This window comes from Anopheles cruzii, chromosome 2, assembly GCF_943734635.1.
Source record: "Anopheles cruzii chromosome 2, idAnoCruzAS_RS32_06, whole genome shotgun sequence".
NCBI lineage: Eukaryota > Metazoa > Arthropoda > Insecta > Diptera > Culicidae > Anopheles > Anopheles cruzii.
The window spans coordinates 54,264,956-54,281,452 of NC_069144.1; the positions used below are offsets into that span (position 1 = coordinate 54,264,956).

At 50.1% G+C, this 16,497-nt stretch overlaps 2 protein-coding genes across 8 annotated transcripts in view; one reads left to right on the top strand and one right to left on the bottom strand.

Annotated features, from left to right (window-relative positions):
* LOC128268805 (calcium-binding protein E63-1) overlaps positions 1-13,429 on the bottom strand; it is a 46,789-nt gene extending 33,360 nt beyond the window's left edge. Inside the window, exons 1-4 of one of the 6 annotated variants that reach the window (XM_053006040.1) lie at positions 9,437-9,747; positions 8,010-8,042; positions 7,861-7,906; positions 1,084-2,321 (exon numbers count right to left, since the gene is read on the bottom strand). In XM_053006040.1, the coding sequence (XP_052862000.1) occupies positions 1,084-1,519 (436 nt within the window). In that variant the 5' untranslated portion in view covers positions 1,520-2,321; positions 7,861-7,906; positions 8,010-8,042; positions 9,437-9,747. Of the gene's footprint in view, positions 1-1,083; positions 2,322-7,860; positions 7,907-8,009; positions 8,043-9,436; positions 9,748-11,039; positions 11,908-13,196 lie in introns of those variants that run through there. The other 5 variants (XM_053006043.1, XM_053006039.1, XM_053006044.1 and 2 more) reach the window with 5 other exon arrangements.
* Positions 13,430-15,081: 1,652 nt separating this feature from the next.
* LOC128268773 (transmembrane protein 267) lies at positions 15,082-16,493 on the top strand. 2 transcript variants are annotated; one of them, XM_053005984.1, is made up of 3 exons: positions 15,082-15,417; positions 15,486-15,937; positions 16,010-16,493. In XM_053005984.1, exons 2-3 carry the CDS (start codon positions 15,653-15,655, stop codon positions 16,337-16,339), a joined length of 615 nt encoding a protein of 204 aa, XP_052861944.1. In that variant the 5' UTR covers positions 15,082-15,417; positions 15,486-15,652; the 3' UTR covers positions 16,340-16,493. The 2 variants fall into 2 exon arrangements, with proteins under 2 accessions (XP_052861944.1, XP_052861945.1); XM_053005985.1 differs by having other exon boundaries at positions 15,491-15,937.
* The last annotated feature ends 4 nt before the right edge of the window (positions 16,494-16,497 follow it).

Consider the following 16,497-nt stretch of genomic DNA (forward strand, 5'->3'; position numbering starts at 1 on the left):
CTGCGTGCGATTAGGCCAGCAACAACAGTGTAGAAGCGCGGAGGAGGAGGAGGACTAGAGGCACCGCGCGGAAGCGTGGCCAATGGCGTGTTATTGCGCTTTAAGGAATTTGATTAATTTGGGAACATTTTTCCAACCCGCTAACCATTTCGGTACGGGTCTTTGAAGAATGAGGTGTTTAAGGGTGTCAATTTAATTGGATAATTTGGACATACATCTAGGAACCTAGGAACCTGGGACAAGGACACTCGGCGAAGGTCTCTTCGAAGTGAACAAAGGACCTGGAATCGTCGAGAATGTACACTCAATGCCTAAATACATGAAATTCTTCAAAAAATTAACAATCCTTTCCCCTCTAGAAGTTAGGTGAGATCTAGTAACCCAATGAGTGAAGCACAAATTGCGCCCGGTGAAAAATGCACTTTTCCTGTCACGTTTCGCATCACCAGTCAGCCTGCTTCGATTCGCTCGCTCGGAAACACATTCCTTCTAATCGTCCCGTTTAGATCCAGATTCCAATAAATCTCTTCCGAGCGGCAACGGCAACTTTTGAATCGACGCGACTGATTAAGAGGCTAGCTGAAGTACAGCCCGTCGGTAAAGTGGAGCGCACAACAATCACAAACAATCAATTGCAATTGCGAGATTACTAACAAATGTAGCTATCGGACGTAGCGCACGGCGTATCAGGTGTCGCGTGTTGGCCTCGTCCACTACCACGAGCCATTGCGTCGACAAGGTGTTGACAGAGTTGTAAGCTCGACTTGGGGAGATAACTTATCGTCCGTCCGTCCGCTGATTCATTTGCTGATGAAAGTCTCGCTCCGTGGCTCCGTCAGGTCGAGAGGCTACATTTGCTGCGCCGGTCGGTCGGACATGCGAATCCCATTATAGGGTGAGTGTCTTGTGAGAGGGTCGCGTCGGTTGAGTCATGCGTCGTCGAGCGAGCTCTCTGGCAATGTTGACACTCGGCAGTGGGTTTCATAGGCGCAAGTCATCCCGTCTCCTGTCCGGTCGGTGGGTCGTCGTCGTCGGATGGGCCACCCAAAATGGTACAGAAAATGGTACACGGTGGTCACTCACAGAACTTTTCATCCTTTTTCTTCATCTTCTTGACGACCCGCCGCACTTTGATGATGCGCCGGATGACCTTCGTCTTCGGTCGTGGTTCACTTCCGTTCGCTCCGTCGGCTGCTGCCTGTGCCTGTGCACCGGTATCACTCACACTAACACTCGATCGGGGCTCGGGCTCGATCGGCGCGTCCACCCGGGGCGGTGTGCCTTCACGGGCCGCTTGCGGCGTCAGGAAATTGCTGTCGACCGGGGCGTCGACGGCGGTGCCCGGTCTCGTTTTCCCGGAAGTCTCCCCAGGCGGTGACGGCAACGACGACGGCGACGGAGACGACTGAACCGCGCACGACAACTCGACCGAGTGGCTGGCGCTTGTGTTTCCCGCTGGCTGCGCCAGGGTGGCATTTGGATTTCTTCCCGCTGCTCCCATCGTTAACGAACTACTCATATCTTGGAACTGTGCCCCGCACTGCCCCGTCTCCCGGGCACGGATAAGCGACGGTGGGGCACGGTGAGTTGCAGACGACGTCTGAACCGTTTCCCGGTAAAATCTTGGCGGCGTCGGCGGCGGCGGCGGCGGTTTCTTATCTTGCTGATTAGCGCAGAGGAAGGGACCCAGTGACACGGCCCACAACGTTGTTGACGACCTTCGTCAGTGTGTTGCCGACGGCAGCATCACAGCCAGGGGGGCACCGTGAAATCGAGACTCGTTGGAATGGCCACACGGAATCCCGCATTCCGTGCCGACACGCTAATGATATTTCGGGTTTCGGCCACCTGAAGTGGGCGCCTCACCCAATATCGGGTTCCCGTGGCGACCTATCTGCTGCCGCTCGCTAATGGAGTGCCGGGACCCGTGTCGCTTATCAGCCGGACCCGGCTCGTTGCTCGTAGCTCGTGTTTGATAAGCTGTCTCGCGGTTATCAAAATTAATGCAGCCCCACGTTAGTTGGCCGTACTGTGCGCCCTCTGGATACTCTCGCGCGGAACTCGATTTGGGGGTGTATTCGATAAAACCGGCACCGGTGATGTCACTAGCGGCTGAAGAACAACCGAACGTGGGCTTCACCAAACAGTATTGCTTCTTTCAAACAGAGTTCCACTCTGCCTCAAACGAGTCACTTGGAAAACTTGGGAAACTTCTTCAGACTTCTTCAGACGAACGAGTTTTTGTTTCTTGGAGCCTATTTTCTCTTTGTGCACAAAATCACTTTATATCGACGACCCTAAACGCAGCACCGAAAACTAACCTACAAAAAACAAAAACGAACGGAGGGGAAAAATAAAGAACAGAAGTGTGTAGTGACCGTGACAAAGTTCCACAAAAAAGCCGGCATAGCTCGACACTAAGACGCTAGACGACGATGGGTCTCCCGGGGATAGATTGCGTGCACGGTGTGTGTGTGCCCAAGCAAATGAAGTTCTGGCGCTCGACGGTGAAAATCCGGACACGATGATTGTTATTACACACGAACACGACACACGCACGTGGCACACGGTTTTATGCGAAAAAAGTCCACGCCCTGAACACGCATCGAACAGTTTGAATCTTGTACCAACCATCTTGCGTCGGGCAAAAAGGAAAACAAGTGACCCAACACTTGGCCCCCTAAGCTGACCTGCGACGGGCCTTTGACCTTTCCCGGCACTGTAAAACACTAATCGTTTCGGGAAAACGGTGCCCGTTACAATGCCGCCATCGGACCACCATCGGGCCGGCCATTGGAGCCACGCGGTAAGCGACAAAACATCGAAACATAAAAATGTGTCACACAAAATTAGCATAAATTATTGACACCGAACCGAAACGGGGAGCTTGAATGGCGTGAATGGGGAAGATTAAAAGGCGGATTATCGACGGAACAAAAAAAAATTAAATACGGCCATCGTCATTGTGTTAACATTGAGTTAAAAATCGATAAACCTTGGCGAGAAGGATTATGTTTTTCTGCACACATTATGCGGTGCCCAAACGTCCATTCTTGCCCGCGTTTGTGGCCCACAACTACCTATCGGAAGGGGCTCGGCATAAAAACAGGGGTTTCATAAAACCGAACGAACCGAAAATGCATTAATTTTCAAACCGGAATGCCGGAAAATGGAACGGAAAAGAAAAACATCCCCCGAACACAATGGAGCAATCATGAGAATGGCAGCTTCTCGATGATAAAAGCGCCGCAAGAATACATTAGAAATCATATTTCCATCTCCGCGCTCGTTCCCGCGGGTGGTTCCAACCGCTTGGGACGCTTGCCAAACCGGTTTCGATTTCGAAGTGGAACGGATTCTGGGCACGAACTCGGGCACACCGGAAGATCCGGTGGGTGGTGAACTATCCTTTTTTTCCGACCGTTCCGCGGTTGCAAAAATATTCATACCGGTAGTTCCGAACGCTCGCGGCAAGCAGGACGGATCATCTGACGGATTGTCGGAACATGAAAGCAAGCCAAGAATCAGTGTATCAGCGGAATCCGTTCGAAGAGAGCGAAGGCAACCCATTTCAGACCACCGTCATCATCGTTCGCTCGGTGCATAAATCATGGCGGCGTTATTAATGTGTCCCCTTCAGCGGACGCTCAAGATGGGTGATCCTGATCCGCTGATCCGAGGTCCTCGATCCTATTGCCATTAATGTTTCATTCCCTCTTTCAACACAATCATTAGACCCACGGCTTGACCACGGTGCAGATGGAAATGATTAATACTTCTTTCAGCGCGTGGACATCACAATCGAGTCCCGGTAACCACTGGCTGCTGGCCACCGCCAAAAACCAATGACAATTTCATAAAGCGTACCGTCACGTCGAAGAGGACCGAACAGGAACGGGCGGAACGGGCGATGGCTGATCGCTTTTTTCCGGCTGGAGCCGCGCAAGAACAGAGCCAGAGAAAGTGAGCTCATAAATATCGAATCAAATCAGCTACCATAAATCACGCTGATAGATGATAGCGGGCGACACGTTCCGGAGCGCCGACGGAGCCGAGTTCTCGGTGCCGACAAAGTGTAGCTCAGGCCGCTGCACACCGTACACGGGGACGAATGGGGACCAGTTTTGTTTTCTTGCTCCGGACTCACGTGCCGTGGCCACGCTTCGGGCATCGGGAGTCCTTGAAAAAGTTAACAGATCGCAGACGTAATAACGACCGCGTGATAGGTTGAAGTTTGTACAAAACATCGCAGCGAGGAGCGCACCAAACGGTGGTTTATTTATTGGAAATAATTAACGGCCATCTCGAGGGGAGAGCCTTACGTAATGAGCCTTCTGTTGGGAAAAAGGACCTGTACTTTATTGCTCCCACAGGGATACTGTGAGTTAAACCTTTCGCAAATGAAGCGGAGGGGCGTGATCTCTGAAGTGGCCATCGTTTTGTCTCCGCTCGTCGGTTCGTTATCGCCCACAAAGCGCACCCCGGTTCGAGAGCGACCGTCCCGAAGTAGTTCGCAAAGTGGATCGTCTATAGCATTTAATGTTAACGAATTTCCGTAATGGTCATCACGATCCAGTAAACGAGTTTCGGGCGCTCGCTCCAGGTTCTGCCGTTGTGCGGCTATTGTGTGACGAAACGTGGACCAACATGTTTCAGCGCTTCCGAGCAAAAGCGACACATTGTCCGTCCTTACACGGAGCAATCGCACCGTGACGGCAACCTATCTTCAAGGACCACCACTATTGACCGTGACCCGACTCCCGAGAGGTGAACAACAGTCCTTTCTGGGACCCGCGTGAACCGTGCTGCAGCATGTGGTCATCACCGGTTGCTCTTGGATGCCGATGCTCGTTCGTCCGTTTGCCGCCCGGGGGTGATGACACATAACAGCGTGTAACACAACCCTCCAGAGCACGTTTCATCATAAATCAAAATCAAATCGACGGTCTATCCACCGGTTGGGCCGACCTGCGGCCGCTTTGGGTACTCGTCTCTTGGATGAGCGGCCACACAAATTTGAATCGAAATCCAGGCACAAAACGGCCTCTCTTTGCCCCATCAAAGATTACCGTTTGCACTGGCAGACGGACTACGGACGTTTTTGCTCCACTTCGTACGGTTCGTGCGGCCACTTCATCAGACCCGAAATGGAGTGCGGCCCAGAAAATCACTCGGCCGCCCTGTACGTGATGCAATTCACCAGTTGAGTCTCGAAAGGACTCGCCCTGTTCTGCCGCCGATGACACGTGCTTCGAAGCGCTGGCAGTGTGGAACATTGCACAGGGCTTTTTGATCTATGGCTACTAGATGCGGGTCGGGAAAATGGAATCGGGTTGAAAGCTATCACCGGTTGGCAACACTGGATGACGGATGGAATCGATAATTCTACTCGAAATTGAAAACCCCCTCGCCCCAATGTGCGTTGATGTGGAAGAAAGAAAAAAAAACGTTGAAAGTGAATTAAAAATGTTCGGCTGCCCGTTGCATTTGAAACACCGTTGTATGCCAAAAAAGGCACTCCATTAAGCCGTTTGACCCACAAAAAGGAGCACCAAAACTAACATCAATGCACCTTCAGATTTGGCCCAATTTCTGGTACGTTTCGTAGGCTCGTCCGCCGTATGCCGTGTGTGTGCCGTGGCACGAAACTGTGAATCACGCGCATTCGAGGCCAACCCGTTTCTCCGGTGGGCGCCAAATGCGACGACTAAAGCGGTGGCAAAGTTCAAGAAACTTTACCCGTGACGTGACCCGGTTTCCCATTGTTTTCCGTTCGCTCACCACGTGCTGCAAAACGTGCCGTGAAGTGAAACTAAAAGCGACACACGGGGCAGACAGGCAACCGACATTCAGCCATTAGTTTCACTTAGCGTATGAATAAATGAAACCCGAAAATCCTTAAGGCCGCCCGATAAAGGTTGGGCACGTGGTGGGCAACATGGGCTCGGCTTAGGCCCCCGGTATCTGCCTGCTCGTGCTCGGTGGTCTCATCAGTAGCTGGTTCGGCTCCCGACTGAGGGAAGGTTGATGGTTGGTGTGTGAATTAAATTATTAAAAATTCAATAACACACTGCGCCAGGTGGGTAATGCCAGATCTTCGTGGTGCTCTTTCTTCAAACACTTTCTTCAACTTGTATGAGGTCTGAAAAATGAATAAACATAAAGCAATTGCGCCAATGAATGTAGATCATTCGAGAAAACGACGTTCATGGCGTGCAAATTAACAAACCGGTTATTAAATATCTTGAAAGGATCGATCATCAATCATACAGAACACGGCAAGATGTTCCGATCCGTCTGTCCAAGAAAGCCGACACCGAAGGCACCGGTTTGTTTTGGGCACCACCACCTTCACCGCTGTAAGGAATCCGTGTTAATTAATCAACGCGATCCGGGTCCGGTCGTGTAAAGCTAATACGCTCGAAATGCCGATGTCGCCACTCAGCGAACTGCCAATCGTTTGGTTTCGCCGACGGATGCTTTTCTTCACCTACGACTCAACCGCTGCCGTTGTTTAAGATGCTGCCGGCGGCCGCGGCTGAACCATGTGCCATTGGCCGTGTGAAGTGAAGTGCGCGGGCAAATATATATCCTGTCGTTTACGACTTCCGGCCCCAGGATCTCGCCCGGGTTGTTGGGAATGGCGAGTCCAACGGTGACGGCGGTGCCAACACGAAATTGTGGCCCTTACGAAACGGAACGGTCCGTAGTCGACCGTAACCTTGTCACGCCAAATGCAATCGGGTTTGTCAATCGTAACAAGGTGGCAGGCACTTTAGTGGTGGTGCATTTTTCAATGTTGTGCACCGTACGTGCCCCATTGCCTGCCTTGAGTTCATAGTTATTTTCTTCGGAGTGTTGCCAAAAGTGAGGGAGGATTATCACTGCCCATGGCGGACGGAAATGAGCGGTGAAATTAGTCGCTGCTTAGACCGTTATTTGGTGTGTAGAGTCGAGAATGAAAAGGAAAAAGAAGTCTAGTAGTATCACCCAAAAAAGGAATGCTGAATTGCGGACTGAATTTATAAAATGCTGAGTTATTACTTTGCAGAGCATTACCAACAAATTGGCATAAATTCATAGAAAACCCCCAAACTATACCCTTAATTTGTTCATAAGCATTCAGTTTCACAAAATGAATATAAAGTAGTTTCACTAGCAGCAACCTCATATTGAAAGCAAATTTCAATTCAAGCGAAGCGTCTAGACGATCCTTGACCGTTCCGCCCAAGGTTCAAGGATGCCGGGCGGGCCACATGATAGACAGGAACCGCCGGTACCGTTAAAGTTGAGTGTTTCATCTATCAGCTTTCTGCCCGGTCTGAAATAACAGACATGCGAGGCATCCGTGTGTCGGACACTTACAACCGACCCAGCGGCACGGGCACTAACTGTTTTATTGTCTATTTTTCCACGAAACATTTTTCTTGGCTCACGAGCACTCGCTGGCCTTTCAGTCGCAGCGGTATGGAAGCCAAACGTGGACAGTTATTTTGCAATCGATGGTAACACCGTCGGGCGGTTGTTGCTTAACGATTGAACGTGTTACCATTTGTTAATGTCGTGGCGTGGCCATTTGCTAACCTTTACCGAGCCGAGGTCGGTGCCCAGAGCCAACGCAAACACAAAACGCTCCCAAACAAATTGTGGCCCTTCACGAAGGCACCAACAACATGCAACATGATATTACGAACCGATTAGATCGTGAGGCTGGTGATGGGTGACGGATCGGGTGAGGCACACAGCGACACGAGATGCACAGGAGGGCTCGAGCAAAATTTGAAATCGATCCAACGACCGAACGCGCGTGTGTGGCACCACGAACCACGGTATCCGTTTCATCTTACGACAATAACTTACCCTTGATTTCCTCCTCGGTGAGCGCTTTCCCTTTGGCGACCGAGCTCTAGAAAGTGAAGAAAGAGTGTTACACGTTCGTGAATACATTGTTGTGGATGGTCCTCGTGCTTGAAGGCCAACAAAAGCGAAGGGACGAGTTGGTCACTTACTTTGCGTCGTCCTATGAGTGCAGCTCCCAGCATCTGTGGAAAAAAAACAGAACAATGCAGGTCTTGAAATAAGGTGGACTATTTGTGGCGGCCACTAATATATCATCGAACATTTTTTTACAAAAACAGAGTAGATTAAAATTCAATTCAGTGTAGATAAAGGATACGAACGCCTTTCATTTCTGCGAACAAATTTCTGCACCTGCAATTTGATGCTGAATGAATTTCCCGGGCGGACGGAAACGGTAACCCAATCGTAGCCCGGGCGCCAGCGACATTATTAATTAGCTCAAATGAGTTTCCCGTTCATTTCACTCTCGCGACAGCATCCTGGTTTTACACAAATTAGCCTGGCCATGTTGCTGTGAGGAACGTTCCGCGCGCCACGCGGAAGAGTAATAGTTTAATCGTATTTCATTGCTAACCGACGTGATTAGACCGAACGACCCCGAACACCCGACTCGCAGGGAGTTAATGAGTTTACGAAGTTGCTGCATGCACAACCGGAGCTGAGTCGCGAACCGGAACGACCGGAGTCGTCGCCGATGATAGACCCCCGCTCACGTGGCCACCGGCCACGATGGAGGCGCCTGGTGCCCGACGTGTCATGCCGTTCTTATTGTCGAGAACGCTGCCTCCTAAGTACGTGCCAGTCGAGCGAGCTGGGTGCGAAACGGACAGGAAAAACGGGCCAGCGCAGCCCGTCGGGGCACCCGTTATTTACGACTTCCTTGAACTTAAACACTTATGTAATTAACCTTCCACACAATGGGTGGCGCTGCCAAACATCGCCAGGCAGGGACCGCGCGAGATGCGTTCTGCTTGTCGGCAAGTGCTGCCGGGACATAACCCGGTGCCTTGCACGGCCAATGCGGGAGTCACGCAGCCAGCACGGTAAGTGTTCGGCAAAGAAACTTCGATCGAAGCGAAGAAGTGTACAGAACGGGAACGTTTTTCCACTGCGCTCCATCTGCACACGGAGCGTAATTGCACTCCCGAGGCTTACTAGATGCCGCCCCGGGTACCGAGTCTGATGCTAAGCATGCTTCGATCGGTTCAGCGTACAGTGAACGGAGCGAAAGCGATCCTTCCATCGATGCAACGATACGGGACGCCGGGTAAAGATGAATAGCTTCCTGTTTGGTGCACGGTTTCCACTCCACAAATCTCGATGGCCGCGCTGTAACCGGAAACCACTCGACTCGAAACCATTTTTACGGCTGTGTGTGTTTGTGGTCAGTAGCCAACCGGTACTGCGTTAAATTGAATCTTTTACTTTTCCACCGTGCAGTCGTCCGTGTCTTCGAAAGCGTAAGGCTTAGAACAGTTTATGGTTTAGAGAGTGTAGCTCGTTCATCCTTGAAACATTCTCCACCGTTTCTCGACCATTTTGAAATGAATTCAAGATGGCACACCTATGAGCTCACCTTCACCGCATCTTCCAACTCACTGATGTCACCCATTGCTTCCCGATTCACGACACTACAGTAAGCTCTACTCCCAAACTGCACACCGCCGCAAATTGCGCCAACGCAAGGGCCCACCAATTGGCCGGCTCGATTGGAGAAATCGATGCGAAAAGGTGGAAAACAACGATCCGAACGACCAACGCCGCTCGAAAGGTGACACGGTTTTGTGACAAAACCCAACCCACACCCCGGGTACGGTCCGAGAATTCACACTGCAACGCACTGCATCGGCACTGCATCTCCGCACGGCACGGCACCGCCTCCGGCTGCTCCGCTCCGACCGTGGGCCCCTCGGGATGCCCGTTGATGATCTAATAATGTTGCCTGTCCCGTGGCCGGCCTGTGTCGCAGTCCACCAACACAAACGCTGTTACACTTCTCGAAGAGCCGCTTCTCGTGCCGGCCACAAGATTGTACCCAAAAATAGCCGGCAGAGTGTGTGGGGGGTGGTAAGGCGATGGGCGTAGCGTATGGCCATCACCCTCGGTCGTCGTCGCGTCGGGTCGGGGCCCGTCATAAGCCTTAACCTGTCATTCGCCGGTTCGAGTTGGGGGTGAACGAAATGAAAACGAAATGATCGCACAGAGCTGCTCCGATCGCCTTCCTGGTTACCAGCGGCGTCCGGCAGCGCACATTAAGTAGGTTAATCATGACCGAAATCGCGTTGGTGTTTGTTTTTGCTAGCCGAAAGGTGTTGAACAATTGGCCGCGGGTTTATTTTTATAAGTCACATGACTAACTCCGCGATAAAAATCGAAACTGAAAACACCCTGCGATGGGTCGTTCGGGGAATAAAAACTGAAAACCGGATGCGGTGAAAATGGGCACCCGAAATGGCCCGCATTCCCAGCTGCAGCACATTATGAGAAAATTTGCACAACTCGATCATCTCCAGACTGCTGCGGCATTTTGCAACACTTTACGACGCGAGGCGTCCGCCCGAAGATCAAGGAAGTGACGGCTCACGGTTCACGATTTACGAGCTTGCACACGGTCACCGGCCCGTGTCCGCCTCGGTGCTGCTGCTGGTGGTGGTGGTGTGAGTGTGTAGTGCAGCGGCCTAAGAATAGGCCGAGTTCGGGCGGATATCTTTAGCCAGTGGCCCCTCCCCCATTGCTTTTTCCGACCGCACCTCGACGACCGGTCGGTCGGTCAGTTGTTGTTATTGTTTACAGCTGATCATCGGCAGCGGCGTGCGGGAATGCTGGTTCGCTTCCTTTCTTCGGTGCCCGTGTGTATGTGAGGGTCTTTGGCGAAGATCACACAATAGAAAGAAAAATCTTGAACGCGTTTCAAGCGCTTTGTTGGCCGTGGTTTCGAGGAGCGTAATACGTTAAACGGCCAAGATCGGTTTTATGCCAAGTTATGCCGTACTAGAGCCAGTAACGGCACTTTGGATGAAACGATTACTTTGAGAATTGGTTTTTGTTAAGGCTTTCTATTAGTGATAAAAATCTCCAACATCGGTCTCAATCTTTTTTATTTTTAATATGACAAAAGGGACAACGTTATCCACCATCAACACACAAAACACGCAACAGATGCCGTGCCAACACTCTACCTTAATGTGACTGTAGAATCCACTCATTCGTAAAATGCGTAGATCAACCCTCACGCACCGTGATAACCTAATTTAAAATCCGTGCTTATTTTTCGCAACGCTCGCTCGCACTCGGCACCGTAAGAAGACACCCGATTTTTCCACCTTTAACATGCTCACAACCGGTACTTTCCGGTTCTGGGGTTCTCTTTCTATCGCCGGCTTAGATTAACTTGGAGCACGAAGTCCGCTCAGCTTCAACAAACTCACGGACGCACTTGTCACACGTCCGCGCCCTTCACTAGGACCTCACAAACGGCACCGATGGCCACGCGTTAATCCCGACTCTGAATATCGTGCCTATATTGCTGATTGCGGTCACCGGGTCGCTTGAGATACGGATCGCGGATAGAGTCGCTTCAAAAAATAAACATTTTCAATCGCATTTCAACGCGTTTCACTCATCGCATCGCCCGAATCCACGTGCGCTCGGATTACGAAAATATGAATCGTTTTTCGAGCCCTCCGTTTTCACTTTAGTGTATTAAAATTAATATCTCGTTTCCCAAACTCAACGATCGGCCGTCGGGAGGCACAAAATCACTACAGGTCGCACGAACTCTAAACACACTCGGCCCGGTCCGTGCTTAAAACCTTCACCAAAAACCTCACTCACGATCGACCCGGGAAACCGCACGGGCTTACAATTTTCAGCGTACTGCACCGAGCACTTTCATTTGCGAAAGTGTCACCCATCGAAAGTGGTGTGTCACCGAGCATAGCGACATGTCCAATGCCACCGAACGTCGTCGCCGTCCCAAAGCCGACCCGGCTACGATTTAAACAATCTAAATTCTTTCTTTTTTTGCCTGTTAATTTGTTGGTATTCGTTTTATATCTTCCTCTTCCTCGCGCCGTTTGTCTGGTGGTCTATTTTATGGGCGCTGCAGTCGGTGCCTGTGCCGGCGCACCCGAAATCACGCACTATCAAGAGATAAACACCTCAAGAGCGAATGTTTCGTGCGAATTGTCACGCCAAGCGCTCCGATGGTGCCCGGTGCTCTGTTGTGATCGTAAACACAGGGGGCGCGTGAAAAAAGAGCGGCACTTCAAAAATGTCGAAACGACCCCAAATAAACACCGACACACATAGTTTGGCCGCGTGACAATCGTGGCTCGGGACGGCACGCGGCAAAGATTCTGCTTTTGGCGGCGTACCACTTCACGAATCGTGCGACGGAAAACTGACTCCTTCCTGGCTGACGACAGCAGGTGACCGCACGGCAGTGCGATCCTCAACTATGTGTGTGTGTGTGTGTTCGTGTGTCTCTGTCACCAGCTTCCCGAGGGATGCTCTGTTTGGAGGAGGTTAGCTGTGTAACACGCACACCGCCACGCTCTCGAAGATACGCAGACACCGACGGCGACCGATTTTCCCGGCTTTTGTTCGGCATTAGTAATTCCGACAATATTTTAGGTCCGACCCGAGGCAGAGCCATTTTCGTTTCACGGAGTGCATTCCATTTTCTGTTATACACAGAAATAGGCGCGAATAAGAGGTGAATCGAAATAAATTCAAACCATTCTTGTTACCATCTGTTGCGCCAAGAAATGGTATGCTTAAAAATAAGAGACGCGTCTATTGGAATCAGCCCTTTAGAGGGCAGAGCGGATTCTGTTGAGCAGAGTTTGTGTCGGGCTCTTTTGTTGGCGAACTCCTGTAAAAACCTGTTGATAGGCAGGCGGGGCATCCAAAGAAGCTAAATATCAACCCAGAGCACATGTCCGAGCTCAGTCAATGCTTGAGGCTCGTGCTATGTTGTTCTAAATTTAATTTCCGACTTGCACCAACAATGTGGCCACTGATGTGTCCTCCGTAGACAAAAAAGTGATTCAAAGTAGGTTAGCAGTGGCCAGTCGCCTGTAAGCTGTAATTTCCGCCCTGCGGCGCTAGTCAATCGTAGACAAATGGTTGGGACTTGACATCAGACTTCACAAAGCTTCTCGCGAAAATATTGTTAGCTTATAAAATATGCTAACCATTTTATTTAAAATGAATAAAAATTAGTATTAAAAATACCAAAACCACAAACTGAACTCAAGCAACTCATAAGCTAAATACTCTTTAAAGCTAAGCAATGTAGCAAAGCATGAAACAAGTGAAACGCATTCCATTACTTCATCGCTCTCGTCGGTTTTCTGGTTCGCCGTACTGGTTGGCAAAAAGGACGATCAGCCACCACAGCTACAAACTTTCACAAAGCACGATTTTCGATCGGCAAACTTTCTAATGTTTTCCCGAACTCGCGACGATCGACAGCCTGCGCCTTCGGCGATGCGAAAAACCCGAAGAAAGCGTTCGGTGGACGGATCACGTTTCGTTACGAACGTTTCGTTAGAGCCCGGTGATGCCAATGGCAGCAGTTCCGATCAACTGATCCGTTCGGTGGCCGAATCGTGCTTCATGCCAGCGGCATCCGAACATGGCACCTTGGTCACGATCGCCTGCGCGTCGAGTGACTATTGCGGCTTCAACGCGGCATTGCAAGGTGTGCTCTAGCCGCAAAGCTTTTCCCAATCGTTGAACGGTTCTCGGCAGGTTGAACGGACTCTCGAGCGCCATGACATGAGATTTCTTTAATGCTGATGGTCATTATAATGACACGTTGAAAGCGGTCTTCTCTGTGCCAAACGGTAAACCACCGTTCGCCACAAGGCGTACGAGACGGACAGCAGATCAACCGAAACAACAGAAAATTCGTGACAGTATGGCGTCGTCATCGCATTTGTTGTCCTTCAGTTCTAGGAAAAAAATGGAAACTACGGAAAAACCATACACACACAATCAGCACTCCGCTTTCGATAACATGATCGTGACAAATGGGGGACAGATTTGCCTATTGGCACGGACCACAACGGAGGCCATCACTGGGTTGTCGAATGAACCGATCGTCGCCCGAACGGCCGAGCCATTACGTAGTCCCTCGCGCACTCTCGCCGCGTTCACTGACGCCGCGGAAAATAAAAGTGGTGCCGATTTTCCCTCTTAAGAAATACACGTTGGTGACATTTTTTTCGCACCGCAGGCATGTCGCCGATCGAACATCAGGAAGCATCTCGTGTTCGGGCCAAAACTCGGGCGCGCATCGTAAATGGGACTTTGTTTATTGTTAATCAAGGAACCCTTTACCGGCCACGGCCGTATTCAGTTTAACTGAGGCTCAATTTACCATCCATAAATAGTACACTTTTTCCGATTTTTTTGGCAACCATTGGTCTTAGTATCTGTGCCAAGTTTAAGCGTCTCACCAAAACGACCCATTCTTCTGATAAAAGAATTCATTTTATAAACGCAACACCCGTTCGGTGTGCTATAAACGGAGAGTTTAACATGAAATAAGACGGTGAAATTAATTGCTGTTTAAGTAAAACTTTTCGGCATTTTGAATGCTGTACATTTTCTGCTTCCGCGATCCTCGATCGGCCGCCATTCGGCAAATGTTTAAACCGAACGGTCTTGTAATAACATGCCTCACGTGGTGTGAATAAATCATTAATCATATTTCGCGCGAGGTTTCGTACCATCGCAGGGGGGGGGGGGGCGGGGGGGCCGGCGATCGTATGCTCGCAAATCGCAATTTATCTACACCAAATGGTTCATCTTACTTTTCAACAGACCGTAAATGAAATGATTGTAGCGAGAGCCGAGGTGGTGCCGAGTGTAAAGTTTATTAAGTCGCAAATCGCCGAGTTTTATGGGCGGGCACCGAACGACAGCCAGAGTGCGTTTCGCGGGAAGGTGAGAAAAACTGCGATCAGTTCCGAAGCTCCTCCGCAGCGTCGGCCAATGGCCACGCTATCCCAAACGCTCTCGAAGGCCAGCTCTGGGTTGAGAGAAACTGTCGTCGTAAACAAGATATGTTTTGCTCGCAGGACGCACCTTAGTCCGACAAGGCCGGTCCATGGCCAGTCAACAACTGGTGTGAAGCAGATCTGCTGATGTGTCCCAGTTCACCGTAGCAGCGTTAGCTGGGATCGATTTTTAATTACCATCCCGAGCTGGCGTGTTGCAATGCCCCGACTGCGGTGCTGGTTGGTCATCCCAACCCGTTCGCAAGAGCCTGGGGTATAGGGAGCCCGAGATGTGGTTTGCAAAAGAGGTTGAACGCCTGCCGCGGAAAGACTGACCGTCGGAACTATTTTTAGGACGTCAACAAGCTAAAACACGGTTGCAGTGCGTTTATTTTGGTGACCAGTTGCGACGCGCCATGCGAGCGTACCAGCAAAAACATGCCGACCGGATAAAAGTGGCCACCGGCTGAAAAAACCGGCGATCTCGCATCGCTCGGGAACAATGGGAAAGCGATGTTAGATGCGAGGATGCCGATGTTACTGAGTAGTAAGAGCCCAAATCCTAATTAAAAAAAGATAATTAATTAACAGCAGCTTTTTAAATATTTCCACCAGTGTAGAGCTCGTTCCTGAAGGGTGTTTGACAGCCGGCAAATTGTGTTGTTTACGTCGATTCCTTTGATTTCATTTCGCCAGACGTGTAACTTAACATTCTCTGTGCAATGCGCAAAATCAATGTTTGCAGTGTTTCGTGAATTTCAGGGCAACTGAATCAACTGTTAATGTTTTTGAATATCTCTTTATTCCTTAAACATGTGGGTCTTTGTTTCGTGTGCATCCTAGCGGATAAACTTTCCGAAGCGCCACAAATGCCCGCGCTTCTGCGGGCATGCATCGATAATGCTACCCACGCCCTGATTGGACTTATCGGGGCTGAACTGGTGCTGGGCAGCGTAAAATACCACCCAACAAAACAGGAATATGGAGCCTTGCTTTTAGAAGCCGCACTTGTATCATCTTTGATTGATTTGGACCACTTTGTAGAAGCACGATCATTTCGATTGCAGGTATGTTGGGATGTAATTTGTGCATCATCAGTAATGTATGCATCATGAATAATTTATTGTTCCCTTTTCCAGGATGCCACGAATCTTGATCGACGACCATTCCTGCATAACTCTGCGATATGTTTTCTGCCCGTTATGCTCCTTTTCGTAGGAAAACGGACAACGAACGGCGTATTCACTCTTGCCATTGCAATTGTATTGATTGCCTTCAGCACTCATCACGTTCGTGATGCCACCAGGAGAGGAATATGGTTTAAAGTACCTTTCGTGGATTTAAATAGTCCACCAATTCCGTACTTTGGATATCTAGCATTCGTGAACGGAGCTCCTTATGCCATTTCGTTGCTTCTGTCGTCCTTAGTAAAAGTTTCTGCTAAAAGCAGGGTTGCAGAAATGGTTTAAACTAGTTTTTGTTAAGCAATTAAATGTGATATGAGTAACAATCGATTTCAAACGTATACGATTTATTTGTTTTGCCCTTGTTTCTCGACGAATCCGACGCTCTCTCGACACAAAGGCACACCTCGTTGACTACAACTTTCCGAACGCTCTTTGACAGC

Excerpts from the sequence above, each read along its gene's own strand:
- LOC128268773 (XM_053005984.1), top strand. The coding sequence starts at position 15,653 with ATGTTTTTGAATATCTCTTTATTCCTTAAACATGTGGGTCTTTGTTTC. Across the intron at positions 15,938-16,009 it reads CACGATCATTTCGATTGCAG|GATGCCACGAATCTTGATCG; the intron begins GTATGTTGGGAT and ends TCCCTTTTCCAG.